General features: G+C 63.3%; 2 protein-coding genes across 7 annotated transcripts; both read right to left on the reverse strand.

The window, feature by feature from the left end:
- Positions 1-2,796: 2,796 nt before the first annotated feature.
- Positions 2,797-13,292, reverse strand: GJC2 (gap junction protein gamma 2). The gene is made up of 2 exons (XM_039464256.2): positions 12,400-13,292; positions 2,797-4,866 (listed from the first exon to the last, which is right to left on the reverse strand). The coding sequence occupies exon 2, from the start codon at positions 4,845-4,847 to the stop codon at positions 3,528-3,530; it is 1,320 nt and encodes a 439-aa protein (XP_039320190.1). The 5' UTR covers positions 4,848-4,866; positions 12,400-13,292; the 3' UTR covers positions 2,797-3,527.
- A 94-nt stretch (positions 13,293-13,386) lies between these two features.
- Positions 13,387-22,087, reverse strand: GUK1 (guanylate kinase 1). 6 transcript variants are annotated; one of them, XM_003935302.4, is made up of 8 exons: positions 21,989-22,086; positions 16,929-17,042; positions 15,981-16,022; positions 15,271-15,367; positions 14,749-14,887; positions 14,597-14,681; positions 13,855-13,940; positions 13,387-13,652 (listed from the first exon to the last, which is right to left on the reverse strand). In XM_003935302.4, exons 1-8 carry the CDS (start codon positions 22,047-22,049, stop codon positions 13,620-13,622), a joined length of 657 nt encoding a protein of 218 aa, XP_003935351.1. In that variant the 5' UTR covers positions 22,050-22,086; the 3' UTR covers positions 13,387-13,619. The 6 variants fall into 6 exon arrangements, with proteins under 6 accessions (XP_003935351.1, XP_074241576.1, XP_003935355.3 ...); XM_074385475.1 differs by lacking the exon at positions 21,989-22,086 and adding an exon at positions 17,835-17,892; XM_074385473.1 differs by having other exon boundaries at positions 13,532-13,652; positions 13,855-13,952; positions 15,271-15,348; positions 15,981-16,035; positions 21,989-22,087.
- Between the last annotated feature and the right edge of the window lie 1,521 nt (positions 22,088-23,608).

Here is a 23,608-nt window from a genome sequence, read left to right on the forward strand (position 1 = left end):
ACCAGCCTGGCCAGCCCGGGGCTGCTGTTCCCCTTATCAGCAGGCAGGAGACTGGGACCTGGCACTTGAGGGAGGAAACCCGGCCCCCGTCCTGGCTTCAGGGACCAGCTGAGGCCGGGGGTCTGAGAACTGGAAGGCGCCTGGGCGTGAGGGTCGCAGCCCTGCTTCCCAGGTCCTTCGGGGTTGGGGGAAGGTGCTTTCCTGTTATTCTCGCCTCAGGGCTTCCTCCCTTCCTAGAGGAAAGAGAGCGCCACTGCCCACTCTGGGGGAGTCTGAGCAGTCGGCCCCCACCCCACCGCGCCCTCCCACGAGTGGCCGAGAGTTGGCTGAGGCTGTGGAAACGGATGGAGATGAGACGTGGAGGCCCAGCCCGCCAGCCTGCTCCACCCCGGCCGGGCTCTGTCCTGCTGTGCACAGGGCTGCGGGTCGGGGGGGGGGGCTGTGGTGTCAGGCTCCGCTCATCACCGTCATGGCCACGCGAGGTCCTGGGGAAACCGAGGCTTGGCTTTTTGACAAGTGACTGTGATGCGCCAGGTGTGTGGGACGGGGCTGGCCTCTGGGAGTCCGCAGGCTGGAGCCGCTGAGATACCACGACCCGCCGTAGTGGGAGACGCCAGCCCTGCTCGGTGGCTCGGGGCTCAGGCATGACATTGTGGGAACGTCCAGATTATCAAGGACTTGGTCTTAGAGGGGAACTAGCAGATGGCGAGGAGGCTGTGGCTTGCACAGCCAGGGCCATCCCAGTGGGAGGGATGGCAGCAGAGCCTAAGCCCACCAGCAGATGTTCACAAATCCGACGTGGCCCACCTATCCCCAGGTCTCCAAGAAGGGAGGTCTGTCCTCCCGTCCCGTCTCCCCTTCTCTCGTGACGATCCAGCTTCCCATTGGGCATCTACCCTCTATCACGGGCAGTTGTCCCCTCAAAACGCCTGTGTTGAATTCCTAACCTGCAGGAACTTCAGAATGTGGCTATAATTGGAGACAAAGCCTTTAAAGAGGTGATTAAGGTAAAATGAGTTCATTGGGGTGGGCCCTAATCCACAGCGGCTGGTGTCCTTAAAAGAAGAGGAGATTAGGACACAGATGCACACAGAGGGACAGCCTGTGAGGACACAGGGAGGGGACGGCGTCCACGGCCAGGAGGGGGTCACGGGAGGAATCGGCCCTGGCCGCACTTCAGTCTTGCCCTTCCCCTCTAGGGCTGCGAGACAATCCGTGTCTGCTGTTTAAGGCGCCAGCGCGCGGTGCTGTCTCCGCAGTCCCAGCAGACACACCCTCCAAGTTAGGGGTCACTTCCAGCTGTCCTCGCAGCTCTGGTGAGGGATGTGTACAGTCAGGGTTCTCCAGGGAAACAGAATATGCTCTATCCTATTTTTATGTCGATATCTAGATAGGCAGCCAAAGACTGAAGTTCCCCAGAGCAGCGGCTCTCCTTTCAGTCTGCCTGTGATGGCTGCTTCTGTTTATTTTGAGACGAGCTCTTGCTCTGTTGTCCCAGCTAGAGTGCAGTGGTGCAATCACAGCTCACTGCAACCTCGACCTCCCCAGCTCAAGTGATCTTCCCACTCCAGCCTCCTGAGCTGGGCCCACAGGTGCATGCCACTGCACCCCCACTAACTTTGAAATGTTTTGTAGACTTGGGGTCTGTGTTGCTTAGGCTGGTCTTGAATTCCTGGGCTCAAGTGATGCTCCCACCTCAGCTTCCTAAAGTGCTGGGATTACAGACGTGAGACAGTGCCTGGCCTGCGATGGTTCACTCTGAATTCACTTGACCGGGCCACAGGGTGCCCAGATACGGGGTCCCACATTATTCTAGGCATGTCTGTGAGGGCATTTCTGGATGAGACTAACACTTGACTGGGTGGACTGAGGAAAGGAGATTGGCTTCCCTAACGAGGGTGGCCTTGTCTGATCAGGCCTGAACAGAACCAAAGGTGGAGGAAGGGTGAGCCATGCCCAGTTGCCCAGCATGGCTGGGCACCACGGCCCCCACCACAGAGACCTGGTCTCCCCCATGGTGGCACCGTCAGCAGCACAGCCCCGCCCCGCCCCTCCCTGTGCTGGAGAGGCTCCTGGTGGTCCCCGCCGCAGTGGACCCTGTGGGGTTCGTGCCCGCTTTCTTCCCCGAGGCTGCACTTTCAGCATTGCCGTCCGTGGCTCCACAAGTCGGGGCTCACCTGGGGCCGGAGGTCAGCCAGGCAAGCCCCAGAAAGGAGAGGGGCTCAGCTTGCAGTTGGCATCTGCCGGGAGTCAGGCTTGGGTGAGACTCGGGGCTCAGTCCAGGCTTGGGTCTTGGCTGGGGGACACCATGGAGAGAGAGGTGTGCAGCCCAGGAGGGGCGGCTGGCCAGGCTGCACCAGGTTTAAGGGAGGCTGGCAGGGAGCCAGTCACCTGGAGTGTTCCAGGGCTCCTGAGCCCTCTCTGCCCCTCACCAAAGCCACCCCTGCAGGCTCTGACTTGGGGCTCTGAGCTGTCCTTTCCTTCTCACCATCGGTACACGCAGCCCAGCCCCACCTGCCCCTGCCTTCAGCTCACTGCCTGCACTGAGCAGCCCCCGAGGGTTTTGTGACAAGCTACGGGGTCTCTTCTGTGGCTGTCCTCCTCTGCCTGTCCCTGGGGAGGGGTCTCCTCTCCCAGCCAGCCTGGAGCTAAGCCATGTCTCCCCATGTGGTAGCCATGCACACACACCCATCATACACATGTATGCATGCTCCCATACATGCATGCAGTGCACATACAAGTGGATGCAGTCACACACAGCCACACGTGCAGCTGCATACACATGTACACACACGGTTATAAACAAAAGGTAGTTTTATTTTACTCCCTTTCTTCCGGAGGCTGGGTCTGAATTAGGGAGGAGCGCAGAGAGGCCATGGGCAGGAAGAGCCCCCTTCCCCCGGCACGGCCAAACCCCCAGGCCCCAAGCAACCATTGGTCCAAGCTGCAAGGCATGGCCACCATCTTTGCAGAGCTCCAAGTCTCCCAGAGGAAGCGAAGGCCGGCAGCGCAGAAGCTGAGGGTGTGGCGCCATCCGCCGCAGACTCCCAGCTCCCAGTGGGTCTCAGTTTGGGGCTGGGAAGGGGAGGACTGAAGAAGGAGCCCCATTTGCTGTTGCAGGGAATGGGGACAAGCAGCCCCACACACACCAACTGATGTCCATGCCAGGCACCCTGGGCCTCCTTGCTTGCTCCAGGGAAGCTCCGGGGAAAGCTGGCATCCCAGAGGACTCATTCCAGCTCAGGTTAGGGGTTGTCGGTGGAGTCGTCAGTGCCCCAGCCCCCCTGGGGTTCAGACCACAGCATAGGGCCCTTCCTGCCTCCTAGACCCCCTCTCCACCCCGCCTTGACCAAGCCAGGGCACTCCGCGGCGGCTTTCAGCCCCTTCCCTGAGCAGCCTGGCTGCCCCTCTGGGCAGGGTCTTCCTGAGGCCACCGGCTAAGGGGCAGGCTGAGTTGAAGGGGTCACAGGTTTCCACCGGAGCCCCACAACCCTCCTCCTCCCCTCGCCAGCTCGCAGGCCAGCGCCTCAGATCCACACGGTGGTCTTCCCGTCCTTGCTGCTGGCGCTGCCCTTCTCGGAGCCCGCCCTGGGCTTGGCTCCTGGGCGTTCGTGGGCCCCGGGCCGGCCCTGCTCCCCGACGGTGCCAGCAGAAGTGGCACTGCCAGTTCCGGACGCGGGGGCGCCTGCCCTGGGGGGCGCCCGGGAGGCCGCAGGGAGGCCCGCGCACGGCGAAGTGTCCCGGTCGCGGTCCCCGGTGGCCGCCCCTTCGCGCAGCGCCTGCAGGGCCAGGTTTGCTAGGTTCTGGTCGTGCGCCCGAGCGCGCTCGGCCGCCCGCACCACCAGGCTGTAGTCGGGGGGGCAGGCCAAGCCGGCGGCCGGGGCCGGGAAAGCGCAGGGCGGGGGGCGCGGCGCTGGGTTGGGGGCGGCGGCCGGGGGGCCGCGGCGGCCGCGCACGGCGTCCTGCGCGCTGCCCAGGCCCAGGTGGGCCATCTCGCAGAGGTTGAGCAGCAGGCACAGGCAGCTGACCACGTACATGACCAGCAGGAAGACCGTCTTCTCAGTGGGGCGCGACACGAAGCAGTCCACCACGTGCGGGCAGGGCCGGCGGCTGCAGGGGAAGAACGGCCGCACCTCGAAGCCGTACAGCAGGTACTGGCCCACCAGGAAGGCCACCTCGAAGGCCGCCCTGGCCACCAGCTGGGCCACGTACACGCGCATCAGGCCCTCCCTCTGGATGCGCCTCCGCCCGTCGTGCTGCCCAGCCGGGCTCGGGGTCCCCGCCGCCTTCCCGTCCGCGCCGGCCCCCTTGGCGCACGCCTCCTCCGCGCCGGCCTCCTCCGCGTCCTCCGCGGCGCCCTCGGCCGCCCCTGGCTCCTCCTCCTCCTCCTCCTCGCCCAGGCCCAGCATGGGCTCCTCCTCGCCCAGGTCGGCGGGCTCGGGCCAGCCGGTGTGCGGGGGCGGCAGGTGCGCCCTGGGCGCGCGGCGGGGCCCGGGGCGGCGGCGGAGGGCGCGGCGCCGCTCCTGCTCGGACGCGCGGGCCAGGCGGTGCACGGCGTAGCCCAGGTACATGACCGAGGGCGTGGAGATGACCACGATCTGGAAGACCCAGAAGCGCACGTGCGACAGGGGCGCGAAGGCGTCGTAGCAGACGTTGTCGCAGCCCGGTTGCCGCGTGTTGCAGGTGAACTTGGCCTGCTCGTCCGAGTAGATGGCCTCGCCGCCCACGGCCGTCAGCACGATGCGGAAGACCACCAGCACCGTGAGCCACACCTTGCCCACGAAGGTGGAGTGGTTGTGGATCTCCTCCAGCAGCCGCGTTAGGAAGCTCCAGCTCATGTTGGTCATAGGGGCGGGCGGGCAGGTCCTGCGGGGCAGGGCGGGGGTCAGCCAGGGGCCTGCACCGAGGAGCTGTCTGCGCGCAGAGCTCAGAGCTGGGGCTCGAGGCTCGCCTCGCAGCTGGCCCCTCTGCTCACACACCGGATGACATGGAGCTTAACCCCTTAAACGGAAGTGAAAGCCCTCACCTGATCCGGCCCCTGCTCGTGCAGATGCGGGGCCCCAGCTGGGTGAGCTGCCTTCATAAGGCAGGTGGGGAGACTGAGGCAAGCACCTTCAAGTGTGTGGGAACTGGGGGTCTCAGTGTCCACTGCACCCGTGGCCACCACCCCAGCCCCCAGCCGGACCCAGGTTGTTGGGGAGGTTTTCAGCATCTGGAGAGTCTCCCCAGCCTGCCTAGCCACCTAATCCCTCCTGGCCCCTCCAGCTCCCTAGTCCCCAAATCCCTGTGGCCCCATTGGCCCCCAAATCCCTGCAGCCCCATCAGCCCTGTCCTTCACAGCCTCCCATGCCAGAACCACCATCAGCACCCAGACCTGAAAGTGCGGCCAGTCCACAGTCTCCATAGCCCCTTGGTCCCCGGGGGCCCTGCTCCGCCTCCCTCCACACCCTGCACCTCCGCAAAGGACCTCCATCCTCCCTCCAGCCCCCGGCTGATCCTGCTGCCCTTTCCAGGTGCCTAAGGTCCCAGGGCTCCCCCCAACCAGTCCAGGTTTCTGGTCCTCCACGGTCCCAACCCACGGACGGTCCCCAGCTGGAGTCAGGATGAAGGCAGGCGTCTGTCCAGGAGGGAAGGTGTCCAGCAAGGTTATAGACTCCGTGATTTGAGGCCACACTCAGCATCTTCGACCCTCAGAGACAGCTGTGCCGCAGACCAGCCAGCCCAAAGTGGGCAAGTGCCCAGGAGAGGGCTGTGCCGCACGGTCTGTGCTCAGCTCCCCTGCCCACCCTCTCCTGGTGGCTGCCCCCGGACGAGTACCTGCTCCTGGGTCGCTGGGTCAGGAGACCCCTTAGCTCCCTCTGCCTCTGGCCCCCTCCCGGTACCCAGTCTGGGAGGCAGCAGCGGCAGGTGTGGGACGAGCAGCAGTCGCTAGTGAGGCTCCCGGCCTCTTTATGCAGCTGAGGCCTCCCCACCCGGGGCAGGAAGAGGGGGCAGTCAGGGTTCCTGGGGAAATGGCCCTGCTTCCTCACATCTGTGCCGTACCCCTCAGAGCCACACACATTCACATGTGCAGACACACACACCCACAGACACACGTGTACACACTTGTATATATGCACACACATGCACATGCATGAACACACAGATGCATATGCAGATACACGTGCACGCACACATGTACACATGTACACTCAGATACACATGCAAACAGATTAACGCCATAGTGCACATATGTGACGCACACAGGTGCAAACAGATGCATATGTGCAAACTGTCACCAGTGTACATCCGCAGGCATGCCCGTATGCACCCACATGCAGACCCACATGCACACACGTGCAGACAGACCTGTGCACTCACACGTGCGATCACACATATGGAGGTGTGGCCCTGAGACCAGGACCCAGGTTCTTCCAGGCCATTCCCAGGACCACTGTGTGGGCCCAAGTGACACAGCCCCTAGAGTGAAGTGCCAGCCTTCAGATGCCAGGGCACATCAGTTGCACAGAGAAGCTGGGAGCCTCACCAGCGACTGCTGCTGGTCCCACATCTGCCACTGCTGCCTGCCAGGCCGGGTACCAGGAGGGGGCCAGAGGCAGAGGGAGCTAAGGGGTCTCCTGCCCCAGCGACCCAGGAGCAGGTACTCATCCAGGGGCAGCCACCAGGAGAGGGTGGGCAGGGGAGCTGCAGGAGCTCTCCTCCTTGGAGCACAGACCCTGTGCATAGGCTGGCACACTCCAGCCCTGGGGCCACCTCCCTTCTCCCCCTGGCTCCGGTAGGCAGGTCCCCTTCCCTCCCCGCCAGTCTGATCCCAGCCACACAGGAACCTAAGACAGAGGAGGCTCAAGGGAGAGATGGAGCAGTAGGCCTTCGGTGCCAGGGCCAGCCTGCCCAGCTGTGTGTGGGCAATACTGAGCAAGCAGCTCTCTGGGGACCACCTGCAGTCATGGTGCCTGCCGGTGCCCACGGTGTGAGCACTCCCGTTGCGGCTGACTGCCGAGTGGCTTCCCTGACTCAGCTGAGAAAATGGCCCCATCGGCTCAACTCTGAAGACCACCGTGGCTCGGCCCCGGGCTGATGTGCCCTGGCATGTGAGGGCTGGCGCTTCGCTCTGGGGGGCTGTGTCACTTGCGCCCACATGGTTTGGGGAATGGCCTGGAAGAACCCGGGCCCTGGTCTCAGTGCTACGCCTCCAGCCCATAATTCTCTCCTGGGCCTGCTGCCACCCCCAACACAAGCACTCAGCACCCAGCAGGCACCACCAGAGCCAGATGGTCACACCCAAATGCCACCGTGCCCTGCAGAACAGCCTCCTCATCCCAGCCAGTCCTGAGCCTGGTGCCTCCTCCAGCACTTCACTCCTCGCCCAGCAGCCTGGAGAGCCTTGGGACACCCACCCAGCAGGCCTCCGGCCCCGAGCATGACTCCTGAGCAGAGCAGGTGCGCAGCCTCACCTGGGCTAGCGCCATATCCCCTGCCCCACTCCACGCCTGGCTCCAGACATCCCCTCGTGCGCTCTGCCCATGGCTGCCACGCTGGCCGGAGCCCACTCCTGCCAGACACACACGCGCATAGGCGTGCACACAGGTCCGGCCCTTGCTGAGGCTGTCGCTGTGTCACCACTACGCGCGTCTTGTGACTATTCCATGTGATGACGATCGCAGCTGGAGACCGAGGGGTGAGTCTCACAGAGTTGGGAGATGAAGTTTCGCTCCTGTTGCCCAGGCCGGAGTGTAGTGGCGAGATCTACACTCACCACAGCCTCTGCCTCCCGGGTTTAAGCGGTTCCCTGCCTCAGCCTCCTGAGTAGCTGAGATTACAGGCACATGCCACCATGCCCCGCTAGAGATGTGGGAGGTTTCACAGAAAATACAGACGTGTGGATGCACCTGGGTTCACACACACACCTTTGCTCTGGCCCCTGCAAAGACCTCAGTGTAAACACACCCCAGGAGCAAGAGCCCACCTGGGGCCCAGGCCTTGGTTCTGCCTCCACTTCCAATCACAGGACTCAGGATCCCCTGGTGGGGAACGGGCAGACCCTAGGGCTGGGGCTGGTAAGGCGCAGAGGGGCCTGAGGCAACCTCAGAGTCAGAGAAAAAGGCTGGGGGTGCAGCACCCGGTGCGGGAGACTGGGTCCCTCCGAGCAGTGACGGAAATCGAGTAGTCTTGTGTCACAGATTACAGACTGGCTCATAGGTTGCCAAGGGATGTGACTGAATGGATAAGCAAACAAGGGGCAGGAGACAGCTCCTCCTGATTCAGTCCAAAGCAGCCGAGTGGACGCCCTGTACTGGAGGAGGAGAGCGTGAACCCCTACCTGCGGGCTGCGCCCGCTAACCTGGCTTCAGAGGGTGCGGGAGGGAGAGAGGGAGAGCACCCTTGCAGCCCGCACCCTACACAAACCCTGGCCCGGTGGCCAAAGTGTCACCACAAGGTCCTGGATGGCGTGGATGCTTCATGGCATCTCATGGGAAGGTCCCGTCAACTCTACACAGTCTTCCTCCCAGAACCCATCCCCCTGAAAACTCACAAGGAAACGTGAAGCTGAAAGGGATCCCACCCAAGGGGCACCCTACAGAGCACCTGGCCAGCATCCGTCCAGACGGCGTGGACTCCCCATGGCCAGCGTCCATCCAGACAGCGAGGATAATCCCAGCTCGATACTGGCCCATTGGTTACGAGAGCATGTCACGCTAGTGCAAGATGTCAGCAACGGGGAAACTGGGTGTAGGGTCTGTGGGAACTCGGCACTATCCTCACAGCTTTTCTGTAAATCTTACTGAGCTCAAGCAATTCTCCCACCTCGGCCTCCTGAGTACTGGGACTACAGGCGCGTGCCACCATGCTGGGCAATTTTTATTTTTAAACGATGGGATCTTAATAGAAAAATTAACCAGGCATGGGGCATGTGCTTGTAGTACCAGCTACTTGGGAGGCTGAGGTGGGAGAATCACTTGAACCTGGGAGGGGTAGGTGGCAGCGAGCCGAGATGAGACTACAGCACTCCTCCAGCCCGGGCGACAGAGCGGGACCCCACGTCCGCTTTTTTTTTTGATGGGACCTCGCTCTGTCACCCGGGCTGGAGGAGTGCAGTGGCACAACCGTAGCTAACCGCAGGTCTCAAGCAGTCCTCCTGCCTCAGCCTCCCAAAGTGCTGGGATTACAGGCATGAGCCATCGCGCCTTGGCCCTTTTCTGTGAAAGTGCTGTAAAATAAACTCTTACTTAAAAAGAAAGGACCTCTTACACAGAGGTGGGACAGGCTGAGGTGGGCACTGTCCAGTGCTGCAGGATGAGGTTGTCAGGGGAGGCTTGGCCCTCCGGAGGAGAGGGGAGGGGTGCTGGCCCCAGGGATCCAGGCCCGGGATTTGCAGCCTGTCTGTGCACACAGGTCCAAGAGAGATCTCACCCCAAAACTACACCTCCAGGGTACCCAGGACGAGGATTGGTGGGGAGGGGCTTCAGCCTGGCTAGAGCTGGAGGTGCCCGTGGGCTTCAGAGTCCGTGAGGAGGCAGCTGCTGGGATTAGTAACGTGTGTCAGGGCGGGGTAGAGGGGTGACTGCAGGAGGCCACCAGCCAGGACACTGCCTGGCCCAGGTGTGGGAGTGGTGAGGCAGGGTCAGCCCCGGGGAAGGCTTTGGGAAGTAGAGGAGGATGTGGGCATTGGTGGAGGGCCAGGGGCTCTCGGGGGCTCGCTTTGAGGCCAGGATCTGAAAGGGGGCCTCACAGTGAGGCCGGTCTCACCCTGGTGGAATGAGGGGCTCACAGGAAGGGCTTCAATGGGGTGTGTGGCAAAAGCCAAGGGGCTCACGGTGAGGCGGGGGGTGGGGGGCCCACGGTGAGGCGGGGGGTGGGGGGCTCACAGTGGGGGCCACCTCTGGGAGGGGTTTCAAGGCAAGCAGGTCCAGGTGGAGGTCACCCTTCTGCAAACCCAGCTGGGGCAGTTCTGACCAGTATCCTGGCACCTCAGGATGCCGGTCAGAGCCAGGCCTCCTCCTCCATCAAGCCTCTGCTCACCCTGGGTCTGAACACAGGTCCCGGGGCACTGCAGTATGAGCCGCGCCCTACCCCGCCCGGGTCTGCAGTAAAGGGTCAGGGGCCCAGGTATTTCCTTCCCCCCGCAGACCCTCCTAGGGCAGGCTGCACAGGGCGGGAGTTTTTTGTAGTTTAGGCCGCCAGGCAGGCACCATGCACATAGCACAGTTCACCAGGCGGGGATCCTGCGGCAGGCTCCTCCCCTCCCTGAAAACCACGGGACCCCAACGCATGGCGGGCCCTGTGCTGTTGCTTGTCCGCACAGTCCAAAGCAGGTTCTCCGTCCCACTTCCCTGGAGCTTCTGCAGGCATGGTCCCCTCCCACCACTCCACTACGCTGCAGGGCTGTGTGGGGGCAGTCTTCGCTCAGAGGGGGCTACAGCACTCACCCACCCGCAGCCCTCAATGTCTCCTCACCCCTCAGCCTGACAGGCCGTAGCTCCCTGCCCTGATGTCCCCAGCTCAGCTCTGTGGTGGCAGCTCCTGCACCCATCCTCCATGTCCCTGCCTGGGCCCCCACCTGCCCGTCCTGGACAGCCCAGGCCCTGGGATGGTCAGCCCGGAGTGCAGCCTCAGCCATGCTCCTCTGGATGCCCTGGTCCAGAGGGAGGCACAGAGCTCGGCCACCAGGACCCAAGCCCCAGGCCTGGAACTCTCCCTCCGGACTGCTGTGCCCCAGCACCTCTGTGGCCGGTCTCGGGGTCCTGCCTGTGCAGCTTGTAAGCCCCACTGGGTGTGGGTACAAGCTGTCGTCACTCATCCTTCACACACACACACAGCGCATGTTCCTCCCCACACGAACGCACACGCATGCACACCCATGCACACACACACCGTGCACACTCCCACGTGCACACTGCTGCCCCAGCTCAACATGGAGGTGGGCTCACACACTCACTCACACAGCCATGAGCCCTCCCTGATTCTGCCTCAACCTCACCACGTGCCTCCCTCAGGGAGCACCCCACCCCACAACCACTGAGACCCAGGAAGGCACGGTGCCCCCAAGGCCCCAAGTGCCTGCCTACATTACAGCTCCCCTCACATGGCCTGCAACAGCTCCTGAACTGACCAGAGCCCCAGAAGATGGGTACGGTGCTCAGGAACGTCAGGAGAGCGAGGGGACAGTGAGGAACGTAGTGTGGGGCTGAGTCTGTGCGGTCCCCAGCCCCTGCCAGGGCCAGGCAGCATCCAGGCTGGTGCCCCCTCCCCCATGGAGCTCTCTCTTCCCTGGGGTTAGTGGCGCTGTGAGTGCCTGGGTCCCTTCTGCTGCCCCTTCTCAAGGCCCCTCCACTGGGGTCCCAAGCAGGCACAACTGCCGGGCCTAGAGACAAGGGGCTGTTCCTCTCCTGAAGGTGGAACAAGGGGCAAGCCGGGCCCGGGTCAGGTGGGAGTGTGTCATCGCTGCACCCTGGCCAGCTCCCCCAGGCTGGTCTCCAGGGCTGTACAGGCCTGGAGCTGAGCCACACACACTCCAAAAATGGAGCTCCGGGGGGTATGTGCACCGGGAGCGAGGGGCTGTCCCTGCCCTCCGCCCATTCCGCTGAGCCCACGAACCCGTCTCTTCCCTCCTGAACCCCCTACCCAGCCCAGCAGCCACAAATCCTGGGCTTACTGCCATCCGGCCCCGGGATGGGGGCCCCGGGCCTGGACTGTGTGGCCTCCCTGTGCAGTGGCGCCGGGGTGCTCTGCCCTCCCAGCGGGATGCAGGCCTCCCACTCCTCAGCCATGCCGCCCCTTCCTTGCACTGAGGGCCTGCCCCAGCACCCCAGGGGGGCCTCCACCCAGTTAATCACAACACTGACGGGCACTGGGGTCGGCTCTGTGACCACAGGGTCTGCTGGGCTCCAGGCACAGTTAGAGTTTGTCAGAGTGGCTTGTGGCCTTCCAAGGAAGGGGCTGAGCAGGGTCCCAAGTCTGTCTGCACAAGGGGCAGGCCAGGATCCTCACCTCCAGGGGGCTGCTGAGGGTGTGGGGCTGGGCCTGGATACACTGCAGCTGGCTGGTGTTCCAGAGGCCAGCCCTACCACTGCCTGAGGGCCCCAGCTGCTGGGGGAGGTACCGAAGGCACCCCTCCCGCTTGCCAGCTGTCCCAGACCAGACCCCACTGGCTGGCACCCACCCTGCAGTGAAGGCAGCTGGGCCTGAAGGACACAGACATCAAGCGGGGGGCCACCCCAACATCTTCATGGAATAGCGGGGCCCAGGAGGGGCGACAGGCATGAGGAGTGCCCCTCCTGCGGCTGGTCCTCGTCCTCAGGAAGCCCTCCCTCCTTCAGTGCCCCGAGGCCAGGGGCACAGGGTGAGGCTGTCTCCTGAGGAAGGGCCCCCGGCGGTGCACACAGGGGCCCAGCACCCTACCTTCTCCAGGCCAGAAAATTCCAGTCTCCCTCTGAGCCCTTCCACCTGCTCGGATGCTGGTCCTCCCAGAGGGTGTTCGGCACAGCCGGGGCCACCTCCCGCCACCAAGCACAATGGGGGCTGGGGGAGGGGCCCTCAAGGGCCCCATTGTTCCCCCCTCGGCCTCAGGGTCTGAATCCCTGATTGTCCTGGGGGGCGGGGCGGCGGGCAGAGCTTTCCAGGCCCAAGCAGCCTCAGAAGCTCAGTCCACCTGCTCTGGGGGCTGCCCCTGACCTCCCCTCCCCTGCCCTGCCGCCAGTCCGGCGGCTCTGGCCAGTATCGTCTGGCAGCCTGCGTCTGGGCTCTGGGCGGGGACTCTGCTCCCCGCCCCCATTTCCGGCCGGGCGCCCTGCCTGCCTCCTTCGCTCCCATCCAGGTCGCTCATCTCTGCACCCCTCCCCAGGAGCACCATACCTGGGCTCAGACCAGGACTGGGGCTGACCTGAGGGGTGGCTGGCAGCACTGCTCTGCGCTGCCCCAGACAGGCAGGCTGCGGGAGCACTGGGGAGGGAGGGAGGTGGCCGGAGCGGCGGCTCCCCACACAACAGTCCCCGGGGCCGGGAGGGAGGGGCAGCTGCCGTCCACTCAGGCATCTCCCTGAGGGAAGCCCCCAGACCTTGAGTTCTGGAACCTCCAGCTGCTGGGGCTCAGGGGCCTCTCCTGGAACCCGGGGCCCATGCCAGACCCACCGGAGCTCAGGCACCAAGAGGTATCCCCCCAGGACCCACCCCTGCAGCCTCAGGCTGGCACGTGCAGCTGCTGCCTGCTCTCCGCTTGCTGGCCTGCCAGGTGGGCAGGCACTGGCCCTGTCACCTTCCCTGCCTGGATGTCCAGCAGGAAACATGCCTGGGCAGGGCCCACCTGGTAGCCCTCCTTGGGGCTGGGGGCCAGATCACGAGGGGCCCCACACCAACCTCAGGGCCACGCCCCACTCATTTATGGACTCTCTAATCCAACCATTATTTTATTAGCATGTCAGCCCCGGGGCCAGCGTTTGAGGAACAGCCCGGTGGGATTGGGTTGGGGTCACCCCAGCATGGTCCAACCACAGGAGACGCATCCCCTCCACTCCACACGCCAGCCAAGGGCACAGAGCTGCCGTAGGGCCTGCCAAGGGGGCTGCTCAGTGCTGCTGCCCTGGTCCGGTATGCACCCGGGGTGCCAAGAAGAGAGAGCAAGCCTCAGGCGCCGGTCCCTTGAGCTTTCTTGATTTCCTGCAGTGAGGAAGGGGGTCAGGAGGGCTGGCAGCCAGGAAGGGCCGAGCCTCCTGCGCCCCCTCCATGGTGGACCACGGTGTCTCGTGCCAGTACTTGGCTGGGACTGTCCCATCTGATCTCAGGGGCCTCGTGGGCAACAAAGCCCTGGCCCCAGGCCTCCCCGTGGACCTGCCCAGGTCGGCAGGAGGATGGGGCCCACCTCAGACAGCGCCTCCTTCAGCTCCTTGTAGGCCTGCTCCAGGCTGTCGTTAATGATGACCACATCAAACAGGCCGGGTTCCTTGCCTGGGGTGGGACCTGGGGTCAGGCCACAGTGAGCCCACAAAGCCCCACCCCAGGTCCCACATGACCCCAGAGCTGCCCACTGGCCTTCGGCTGTCCTTGCCGTGGCTGCGGGAGAGCTTTCCAGCCCGGCCGGGCCTGTGTCGCGTGGGGAAGGGCCACCCCCTGGGCCTTGTTCTCAGGCGCCCCTCCTGCTCTCTGGAGCCCCAGACCCTGGACACCAGCACCCGTCAGGACTCTGGTTGGGGGAGGGCACTGTCCTCTACAGACAGAGCAGAACGTTAAATGCCCTCTTCCTGTGGGCTGCAGTCAGACCCAGAGGAGAGGTGACAGCTGTTAAGAGGATGCACTTGACACCCCCAGGGCTATGAGATCCGGGACACCTCAGAGGACCCTGGGTGATGGGGGAATCTGGGGGCCCTCACGGAGACTTTGGGTAACAGAGGGGGATCTGAGGACCCTCAATGAGACCTTTGGTGATTGGGTGGGTTCTGGGGACCCTCATGGGGACTCCAGGTGTTGGGAGGTGGTTGGGAGGCCTGACGACCCTCACAGGGACTCCGGGCATCGGGAGGCCTGGGGACCCACAGGGACCCTGGTGCTGCAGGCCTCAGAACCCGCCTCCCCTCCTGGCAGGCCCGGCGCCCCGCTGCACTCACTGCTCTCCATGTCGGCCCGGGCAGCAGCCAGCCGCTTCTCCAGGCTCTCCTCTGTCTCAGTGTTGCGCTGACGCAGCCGCTCCTCCTGAAAAGGGGGTGGTGGTCAGAGCCCGGCACAGCCTGGCCCCCCGCCCCACCTGCCCGGCACACACCAGCACGTGCAGCGAGGGCGGCTGTATGGAGATGTAGATGGGCCGCAGGTCGGTGGCCTTGATGTTCCGCACACCCTGCAGGTCCACGTCCAGCACGCAGATGCGGTTCATGGCCTGCACCGCTTGCACCGCCGCCTTGCTGGGGGCAGGTGCCAGGTCAGCAGGGTGCCCACAGGAGCTTCAGGGACATCAGGCCCTCCAGGGCCCAGCTCTCTCCTCCCACAGCTGAGCCTAGGCCTGGCCTAGACCCAGCATCCCACGGCACCTCCAGGAGCACCCCAAGCCTGCTACCCCCATGGCCCACCCCACCTACAGGGAACAGAAGCCACCCTCGCCCCAAGGTGCCTGCAGTGAGCACAAGGTGTCCTGTGCACCCCTCGCCCTGCCAGGACAGTGCACGGTGGCAGGACCGGGCCCAGCACTCTCATGAAAAGGACCACCACAGGGCCACAGATGGAGCCCGGCCCTGGGCCACACTCACAACCACAACTCAGCAACCCCGGGAGCCCACTCGAGGCCCACCTCGTGCCGTACAGGTTCCCCGAGAACTCAGCATGCTCGATGAAGTCCCCGGCCGCTATGTCCCGCTGCATGACCTCCCTGGTTACAAAGTAGTAATCTGGGGAGGAGGAGGGGCCGTCCAGAGGGCAGTCGAGGCCCGCACCAGGGCCAGCCGCCCCCAACCCAGGCCCACCAGCAGGCCCCTCCCACACCCACGGCTGTTTCGGTCAGACCCTTGCTGGGGAGATGTCTGAGGACCCCTCGAGTGCTGCCAGTTGCCCACATTCTCCTCACGGACGGAGACTCGAGGCTGCTGGGTTCCAGGGGGAGTTGGGGGGGAGGACTGGAGACCACTGGGTTGCATGGCTAGGGACGGGGTGCTGTCGGGAGGGGACTCCCTTGTCTCGGAATCAGACAGGCAGAGTAGCCCTGTTTACCAGAAGACAGCTCAAAAGTGCTGGTAAGTGTCAAGCCCAGGATAGAGCTGGGGACAGCAGCACTGTGGCCGCCTCCAGGGAAGGAGGAAGACAACCCCAGGCCTTGGCTGGCCTTTCACACTGTGCCCAGAAAAGCAGATGACACCGTGCTGTGGTGCTGACACCCTGACTGAGCTCACTGGCCCTGGGAGGCAGGGATCCATCTCACAGATGAGGACCAACAGGGACAGGGGATGGGCCCCACAGCCCGCTCACAGCAGGGGTGCTCCAGCCGCAGGGCCCCTCCCCACTCACCTCTGCCGTTCTCTTCGCCCGGCCTCGGGTTCCTCGTGGTATCTGGCAGAGAGACCTGTCACCCATCAGGGACTGCCCGGAGCCCCCTGCCCCACCCAGCGTTTCCCTTGCAGTCCCGACGGCACTTGAGCCCCAGGATGCAGGCAGCCAGTGGAGCACACGTCGGGGAGGGCACAGGAGCTACAGCGCAAGGGTTCTCCCAGAAAGGCACCGCGGCAGTCATCAGTGCTCAACAGACCCAGGGAAGGGAGACACAGGCACACGGGACAGCAGGAGTGCAACAGCCTCAGGTTCTGTGGGCGGGCAGGCGGGGCAGGGGAGGGGGAGGGTGGTGCAGGAGTGGGGATAGTTCCCAGGGTGCAAGGTGTGCCTGCGCATGTCTGTGTATGTGCACGTGTGCAGGGGGCGTGGACAGGAGAGGGGACAGTCCCCAGGGTGCAGGGTGTGCATTCGTGTGTGTGTATATGTGCACGGGTGCAGGGGGAGTGTACAGGAGAAGAGACAGTCCCCAGGGTGTAGGGTGTGCGTGCGTGTGTGTGTGTATGTGCACGCACGTGGGGGGCGTGGACAGGAGAGAGGACAGTCCCCAGGGTGCAAGGTGCACGCGCACGCGCGTGCGTGTGTGTGTATGTATGTGCACGCGTCTGGGGGGCGTGGACAGGAGAAGAGACAGTCCCCAGGGTGTAGGGTGTGCGTGCGTGTGTGTGTGTGTGTGTGTGTGTATGTGTACGCATGTGGGGGGCGTGGACAGGAGAGAGGACAGTCCCCAGGGTGCAAGGTGTGTGTACGTGTGTACGTGTGCACGCGTGTGGGGAGAGCGTACAGGAGAGGGGACAGTCTCCAGGGTGGGTGTGCCTGCTGGGTGAAGGCTCCTGGCCTGCTCACAGTGCTGGGACTGCCCAGCAGCCTTGAGGTCCATGCACCCCTCCAGAGGTGCCCTGCACTCACGGGACACGCTGAAGCCGAAGATGCCTCTGTGCTCCTGGAGCAGCCTCTTCAGCAGGGTGCTCTTCCCAGCGCCCGAAGGCCCGCTCAGCACCACAGGCCGGGGACCCGACATGCCTGGGGGTGAGAGGGGAGACTGTGAGAGGAGAGGATAGCAGAGGGGCCTCTGGGCCCCCCCCAACCCTCGCTGAGCTGCCTCTGCCTTCCTGAGTTCCTGGCAGGAAAGGGCTGACCTGCAGATGGAGACACTGGCCTCAGAGTCTCCTGAGAGCCTGGGTGCGCATCCCCATGAGCTCTGTTCTCTGTTACCTTGGAAGGCCCGGCATGCACAAGGCAGCCCTCAGACCACGCTCTGAGCACACGGGAGACGAGTGGAGGGCCAGTTTTACTGGGTTCTCAGCAGGGGAGCCCCCCACTGAAATCCACCATCTCTGAAACCTACTGACCCTCTCAGCCTCCCTGGGGGTCCCTGGCAAGCAGTGCCGTCTACTCTGATCATACCCTCCCCAGGAGCTGCCGTCCCCACCTGGTGCAGTCACCTCCAAGCCCTCTGGGAGCCTGTCGTGAGACCCCCACCCCACCCAGGAGCCTGGCCATTGGCTCTCATGCACGGTTGCTGAGTGCTGGGCTGCCAGGTCTGGGACGGAAGTGTCCCTGTCCTGCCTCTGTCCTCCGGCAACATGCTCTGCAGGTGTGGCCTTGTCAAGGTCTGCTGAATCTACACCCATTCGAGGAACTTCTCATAGGGACTCCTATCTGTGATGCTGGTAATGCCAGCAGGGGGTTGGAGGCCTCCCCATTAGCCCCCAAGGGGAAGGCAAACAGTATCCTAGCTTGGACACTTGTATCAGGTGGGGCCTGGGAGCTGGCCTTTGCCTGGTGGGGACCCTCACCAGGAACAGGGCCTACCTGTTTGCTGGTGTGCGGCCTCTGCGGCCAGCCCGGGGCGGGTCTGCCTGCTGGACTGAGAGCTGGGGATGCTGAATCCTTAATCCCCACCACGCCTGCTTCTGGCCCCGCCCTTCTAAGCCAGGAATAAATCCCCAGGGGGTCTGGCCCTCAGCCCTTGCAGGGAGGCAGCCCCGTCTACCTGGCATCAGCTGTGCAGGAAGGAAAAGACAGCTTCAGTTCTTGCCCCAAGACCTGCACCTGCCCTGCCCACACAGCCCACATGAGCTACGCACACAGGGCCAGGGCTGTGTCTGAGTTGGGGTGGGGAGCAGAGCTGAGGGGAGGAGCGGCACACTGCCGCTGCATTCAGAGACCGGGGCAGAGGGAGGTGGACAGGACCCCTGGCCACGCACACACCTTGGACACAACTCAGGTGAGGCACAGATGGCCTCCTCCTGCTTGGGGCACAGCTGCCTGCGGGCAGAGGAGCAGACAGTAGGAAGGACCTGAGGATGCCCTCCTAATCCCCAATTTAGGCCACCAAGGTAATCTCACAAATGCACCACCACCGCAACTCCATCATGCATGGGGCACCTACCACACACATGCCACTCCCAGGCACAAAGGTACGCAGGATGTGTGCACAAACCTACCACACACACACACGTACACACGGCACATACGTGCACACAGATGCATGCACACCAAGCAGATGCACACACACGTGTACCCGTACATGCACACATACACGCCATTGATCACAAACACACAAGACCATTCAGGAGTTAGGGAGCTGCAGCGCCCCCACCCAGAAGCTCATGTGTGCTCCTAAGGAAATGACTCCTCCCTCCTTCCTGCCTCTTCTGGGCTTCTCGTCACAAGCACATGTCACTTTCACCTCAGCATGCCCGCCATGCCCTCCTGGCTCTCCCACCCACGGAAGCGGCCCCCGCACTTGGCTCCAGCCTCCCCATTCACTTGGCTCCTGCTGCTCACCCAGCCCTGCCACCTCCTCTACATGCCAGCCAACCACCAGCATGCACCACAGTGGCCAGGGCTCTCATCTATTCAGCTTCTCCCAGCTGGCAAGCCCTGAACCCCCACAGCCTGGTTCCCACAATGCACGAGCTTGAAGCCCCCTTGAGCCTCCCACAGTCAATGTGCCATGACACCTGCGTGAATTTCTGGAGCCCCTGCTTCTTGCCAGGGTGCAAGGGGTGCAGTTCTCAGGACACATCCAGCAATTGCTACACACCTACTTAATGCATCAAGATTACAGAAATTAACACTCAATGATCTCCTGGTGACCTTTCCAATACAAAGGAGAAAAAGTAGAGCTAGATCCTGCGCCTCAAAGAACCCAGTATGGGAGGGCTACCCAGATGGCCCTGTGGGCTGGACCCCATGTAAGCTTCTGCCCAGTCACTCCAGTGAGCTGGCCCTTCTCAAGGTCACTCTTCCCCACCACCCCACAGAAGCACAGCACTGGTGGGCCTGACAGGGCTGCCCTGAGGCCGGTCCTGCCCAGTTCCCCACAGTCCCTGGCTCCAAGCTCTTAGGGTCTGAACCTAGATGCCACATCACTACAAACCCATATTGAAGGAAACAAAGGGGTGACCGGGGTCAACCCACTAGAAATGGAGCTTCAGCACCCCGTGTCTGTCCTCAGAAGGGGAAGAGCCACACTTTCTGAGGATCCCACCAAACCACAACCAGACCCTGGTCTCCAACCCTCTGAACCCCACACTCCATGCCAACGCCCAGGAATTGGAGAGTTCGTGCCTCACTTTCAAATCCCAAGACTGGGGGGTAGCTGGAGCCCCATCTCTGGCTCCTGGGTTGGGGATCTCCCCCTTCTCCCTGCAAGCAGTGAGCGGCAGGTGCCTCTTTTCACCACAGGGCCCTGGCAACGATCAGAAACACTGACAGAAGCAACCCAGCACAGAGCAGACAGCGGATGCTGGAGGCCCCACCCCCACCTGCTTCTTCCACAGGTGCTGCCCCTGCACCGCCCTTACTCCCCCACAAGCCCAGGCTTCTAGGCTTCCCCTCCTCCCTCCTGCGGGTGCATGCGCTAAGTTACTGAGGCGAGGCTGGGCCCACAAGCAGAAGACCCCAGTTCGCTCAGCTGCTGCCAGGCAGGGGTCCAAGCTCCGGCTGAGCCAAGGGCACTGTCTGTGCAGCTGTGCCCACTCTAACCCAGCACAGGGCACGAGGCACACGCGGCACACCAACTGCCAAGAACTCTGGGCAGCCTGACAATCTGCTCTTCCTAGGTCCCCTGAGTTCACCTCTGGCCAAGCATGAGGGCACAATGCGTAGACCACCGGGGTCCGGGTCAGCCAGGGGGTGCAGAGGGCAGACAGCTAGTGGGTGGAGGCCTTGCGGAACTACAGCCACATCACTGCTGGAGACAGGGCGGGGGCACAAGCTGCCTGCCTGCCTGGGGAGGGACCAGTGGCAGGGCGGTCACCAAAGCCACCTTCCACAGAGCACACCCAAAAGAGAAAGCTGTGGCCCAGGCCTCATGGCTCGTGCAATCTTGGGGTGGAAGCCACAGAACCTGACTTTGCCCTGAGCAGAACACACGTGTCAAAGGTGTCTTCCTGTGGGCAGTGGGAAGCATTCCAGCAAGCAAGTCTGTGTCCTCCACTCTCACCAACCCACAGTCGCAAACTCCATCCAGCTGCCCGGCAATAAGGCACACGGCACACAACCCACAACCGCAAGGACCTGCCAGGCACGTGGTCTCCACAGGAGCTCCGAGATGGAAGGTCTCCTGGGAGCCTGGCACAGATCCATGTTCTGGAATGCTCTCTGCCACGCTCCCTGGACTGGGCTCCCCATGGTGCCCCAGCAGCCGCTTTACTAGAAAGGCACTTCCTGCTCTGGCGGCAGAATCTCCTCCTTCTGGCTTCCAGCCATCCTCAAGACTGAACACAGTCACCACCCCGCCCTCGGCCCACTCTTCCAGGAGATGCTAACAGAGGGCTCGACCTTCTGAGAATGGAGAGAAGCCAGCTCCCGCCTGGCCTCTCAATAAGACGCAAGCCATCAGACACGGGCCTGGGCTCTGGGCTGGGCCGGCTGGATGAAGGGGAGGCTGGTGGCGATCCAGGCGGCTGCTCTGGCAGCAGGGGCTCTGGGTACACATCCGGGTAGCACATGCCCTAGCCTTCTGCAACCTTGTTTTAAACCGGACCACACCAGGAGCAGCCCGGGCGCTTTCGTTTTCACTTTTTTTTTCCCCAGGGGGAGAGGAATGTTCCTTTATCTCCTGAGAAAGCCAGGCCCTCCAGAGCCACAGACGCGTGAAGGCCCACGATGCTGCGCGGCCGTTTGGGCCTGCCCATCAAGGAGAAAGAAAAACCGGCCGAGTCTTCCACAGGGCTCTCGATGCTAACCCCAGGCAACGGGCAGAGCGAGCCTGAGACAGGAAGGGGCCAGGGGCCCAAGGACAGCACAGCAAGACCCACCCGGGGCCCCAGGATCGGCCGGCCTGTTTCATGCAAAGGCGAAACCGAGGCCCAGCACACACACGGTCAACATCAACTTTGAGGCACCTGCTTCCCACAGCAGTCCCTCCTGGGGCATACGTCTAAGGCAACGCTCAAGAACGGCAGCTGGGCAGCTTCAGGAACCCCAACCCGGACTCTGGCCTTGGGAGGATCAAGACCCCAAATGCCGCACTCCCGCGTCGGGAAGGCCTGCTGCTTCCCGAAGTCTCTGTCTCTGCGACGGGCCACAGGGCAGGCAAGAACCGCCCGCAGAATCCTAGGAGCCCCGGAGTCGCCGGCTCCATCCTCCCAGGACCCCCGGGCACGCAGGCGGGGGTGGGAACCGGAGCGCACAGCGCCCGGGCCGGCGGCAGGGACTCCGGGCTGCTCTCTCTGTCGGCGCGCCTCGCTGTCGGGAAGACCCCGTGCGCTCCCGCGCGCAGAGGAGCCGCCTCACACCGAAAGCTCCCGGCCGGCCCGGCCCCTGAGGAGGAGCGCCCCGCCGCGTCGCCCGTCCGCCCTCCAGAGGCCCCGGTTCTCAGGGCCCGCGGGTGAACGCAGCACAGGGCATGCCGGCTAGGAGCTCCGGAGACGGCGCGGATCGGGCGCCTGCAAAGCGCAGGGGCCAACGTCGCCTGGGCATCGCCTCACCCTCGCGACCGCCCTCGTACTCACCGTCCGGAGGGGCCCGGGCCAGGGCGGCCGCAGCCAGCCCGGCCAGCGGGCGCCGCAACATCCGGGGCCACCTCCTTCGTCCACTGCATTACGTCACAGCGCTGCGCCGGCCCACCTCCGGCCGCGCGCGAGACTGACGTCACGGGCGCCGGTCCCGCCCTCGTCTCGTTCCTCCCCGCCCTTAGGGAAGTACTTCAGCGCCGCGCCGGCCCCGCTTCCGCCGGCAAGGGACTTATGTCACCGCCGCGCCGGCCCGTCGCGCCTGCAGGGGCGTGCCCCACGCCGCCCTCCCAGCCCGCCTCCCCGCTGACGTCACAGGCCGCGCAGGCTCGCGTCCACCCAGCGCGTGCTGACGTCACGGCCCGCCCACTCCGCGCAGTGGCCGCCCGTCCCGCGGAGGAGGGAGGGTCTCGGTGCGGCGGACGCCCCGCCCCCGTCCGCGGAGTCGCGGCGCCGCGTCCGCGCTCATGGCCACTGCGGGGACCTCACTGCCCAGCGACGCCGCCGGCCCGTTCCAGCCCGCAGGGAGGACGTGCGACAGCCTGCGTCTGGCACCCGAGAGGCCGCTCACCTGGGAGTGTGGCCGGCGCGTGGCTCACGTCTGTGGTCCCGGCTCGTCGGGAGGCCGAGGCGGGAGGATCGCTCGACGCCGGGGGCTGGAGACCAGCCTGGGCACCGTAGGGAAACCCCTTCTGTTCCAGAAACTTTAAAAACGTTTTTATGCCTGTAGCCCTTGCTGCTCGGGAGGCTGGCGTGCGACGGTCGCCTGAACCTGGGAGGTCGAGGGTGCGCTGAGCGGTGTCCGTGCCCCCGCACTCCCGTGTCTGTGACAAAGAGACCTGATTCCTTTTTTTTTTATTTTTTTTTATTTTTTGACACGGAGTTTCACTCTTGTCGCCCAGGCTGGAGTGCAGTGGTGCGATCTCGGCTCACCGCAACCTCTGCCTCTTGGGTTCAAGCGATTCTCCTGCCTCAGCCTCCCGAGTAGCTGGGACTACAGGGGTACAGCACCACACCCGGCTTTTTGTATGTTTAGTAGAGATGGGGTTTCACCATGTTGGTCAGGCTGGTCTTGACCTCCTAACCTCAGGTGATCCACCCACCTCGGCCTCCCAAAGTACTGGGATTACAGGCATGAGCCACTGCACCTGGTCATGAAACCCTATTTCTAAAAATTAATTTAAAAATTAAAAAAATATTTATTGAAGGCCAGGCATGGCGGCTCATACCTGTAATTCCAGCTCTTTGGGAGGCTGAGATGGGCAATCACCTGAGGACAGGAGTTCAGGAACAGCCTGGCTAACGTGGTGAAACCCCATCTCTACTAAAAATACAAAATCAGCCAGATGTGGTGCTGTACTCCTGTATCCCGGCTACTCAGGAGGCTGAGGCAGGAGGATTGCTTGAACTTGGCAGGCGGAAGTTGCAGTGAGCTGAGATTGAGCCACGGCACTCTGGCCTGAATAACAGAGTAAGACTCTGTCTCAAAAAAAAAAAAAAAAAAAAAAAAAAAAGATTGATTGAATTTGAACTGCAGGACGGCAAGAAAAATCTTCAAACTTTAAAAAATAAAGCATTTTTTACAAAACATTAGCTGGGCATGGTGGCGCATGCCTATAA

This window comes from Saimiri boliviensis, chromosome 14, assembly GCF_048565385.1.
Source record: "Saimiri boliviensis isolate mSaiBol1 chromosome 14, mSaiBol1.pri, whole genome shotgun sequence".
Lineage (NCBI taxonomy): Eukaryota > Metazoa > Chordata > Mammalia > Primates > Cebidae > Saimiri > Saimiri boliviensis.

Coding starts and splice junctions, on each gene's coding strand:
- GJC2 (XM_039464256.2), bottom strand. CDS start 4,847: ATGACCAACATGAGCTGGAGCTTCCTAACGCGGCTGCTGGAGGAGATC.
- GUK1 (XM_003935306.4), bottom strand. CDS start 22,049: ATGTTGCGGCGCCCGCTGGCCGGGCTGGCTGCGGCCGCCCTGGCCCGG. Junction 16,023..16,928: donor CTTCGGCTTCAGCGTGTCCC/GTGAGTGCAGGG, acceptor TCTCTCTGCCAG/ATACCACGAGGAACCCGAGG. Junction 14,682..14,748: donor CGCCCTCGCTGCACGTGCTG/GTGTGTGCCGGG, acceptor CCCCCTTTTCAG/GAGGAGCGGCTGCGTCAGCG.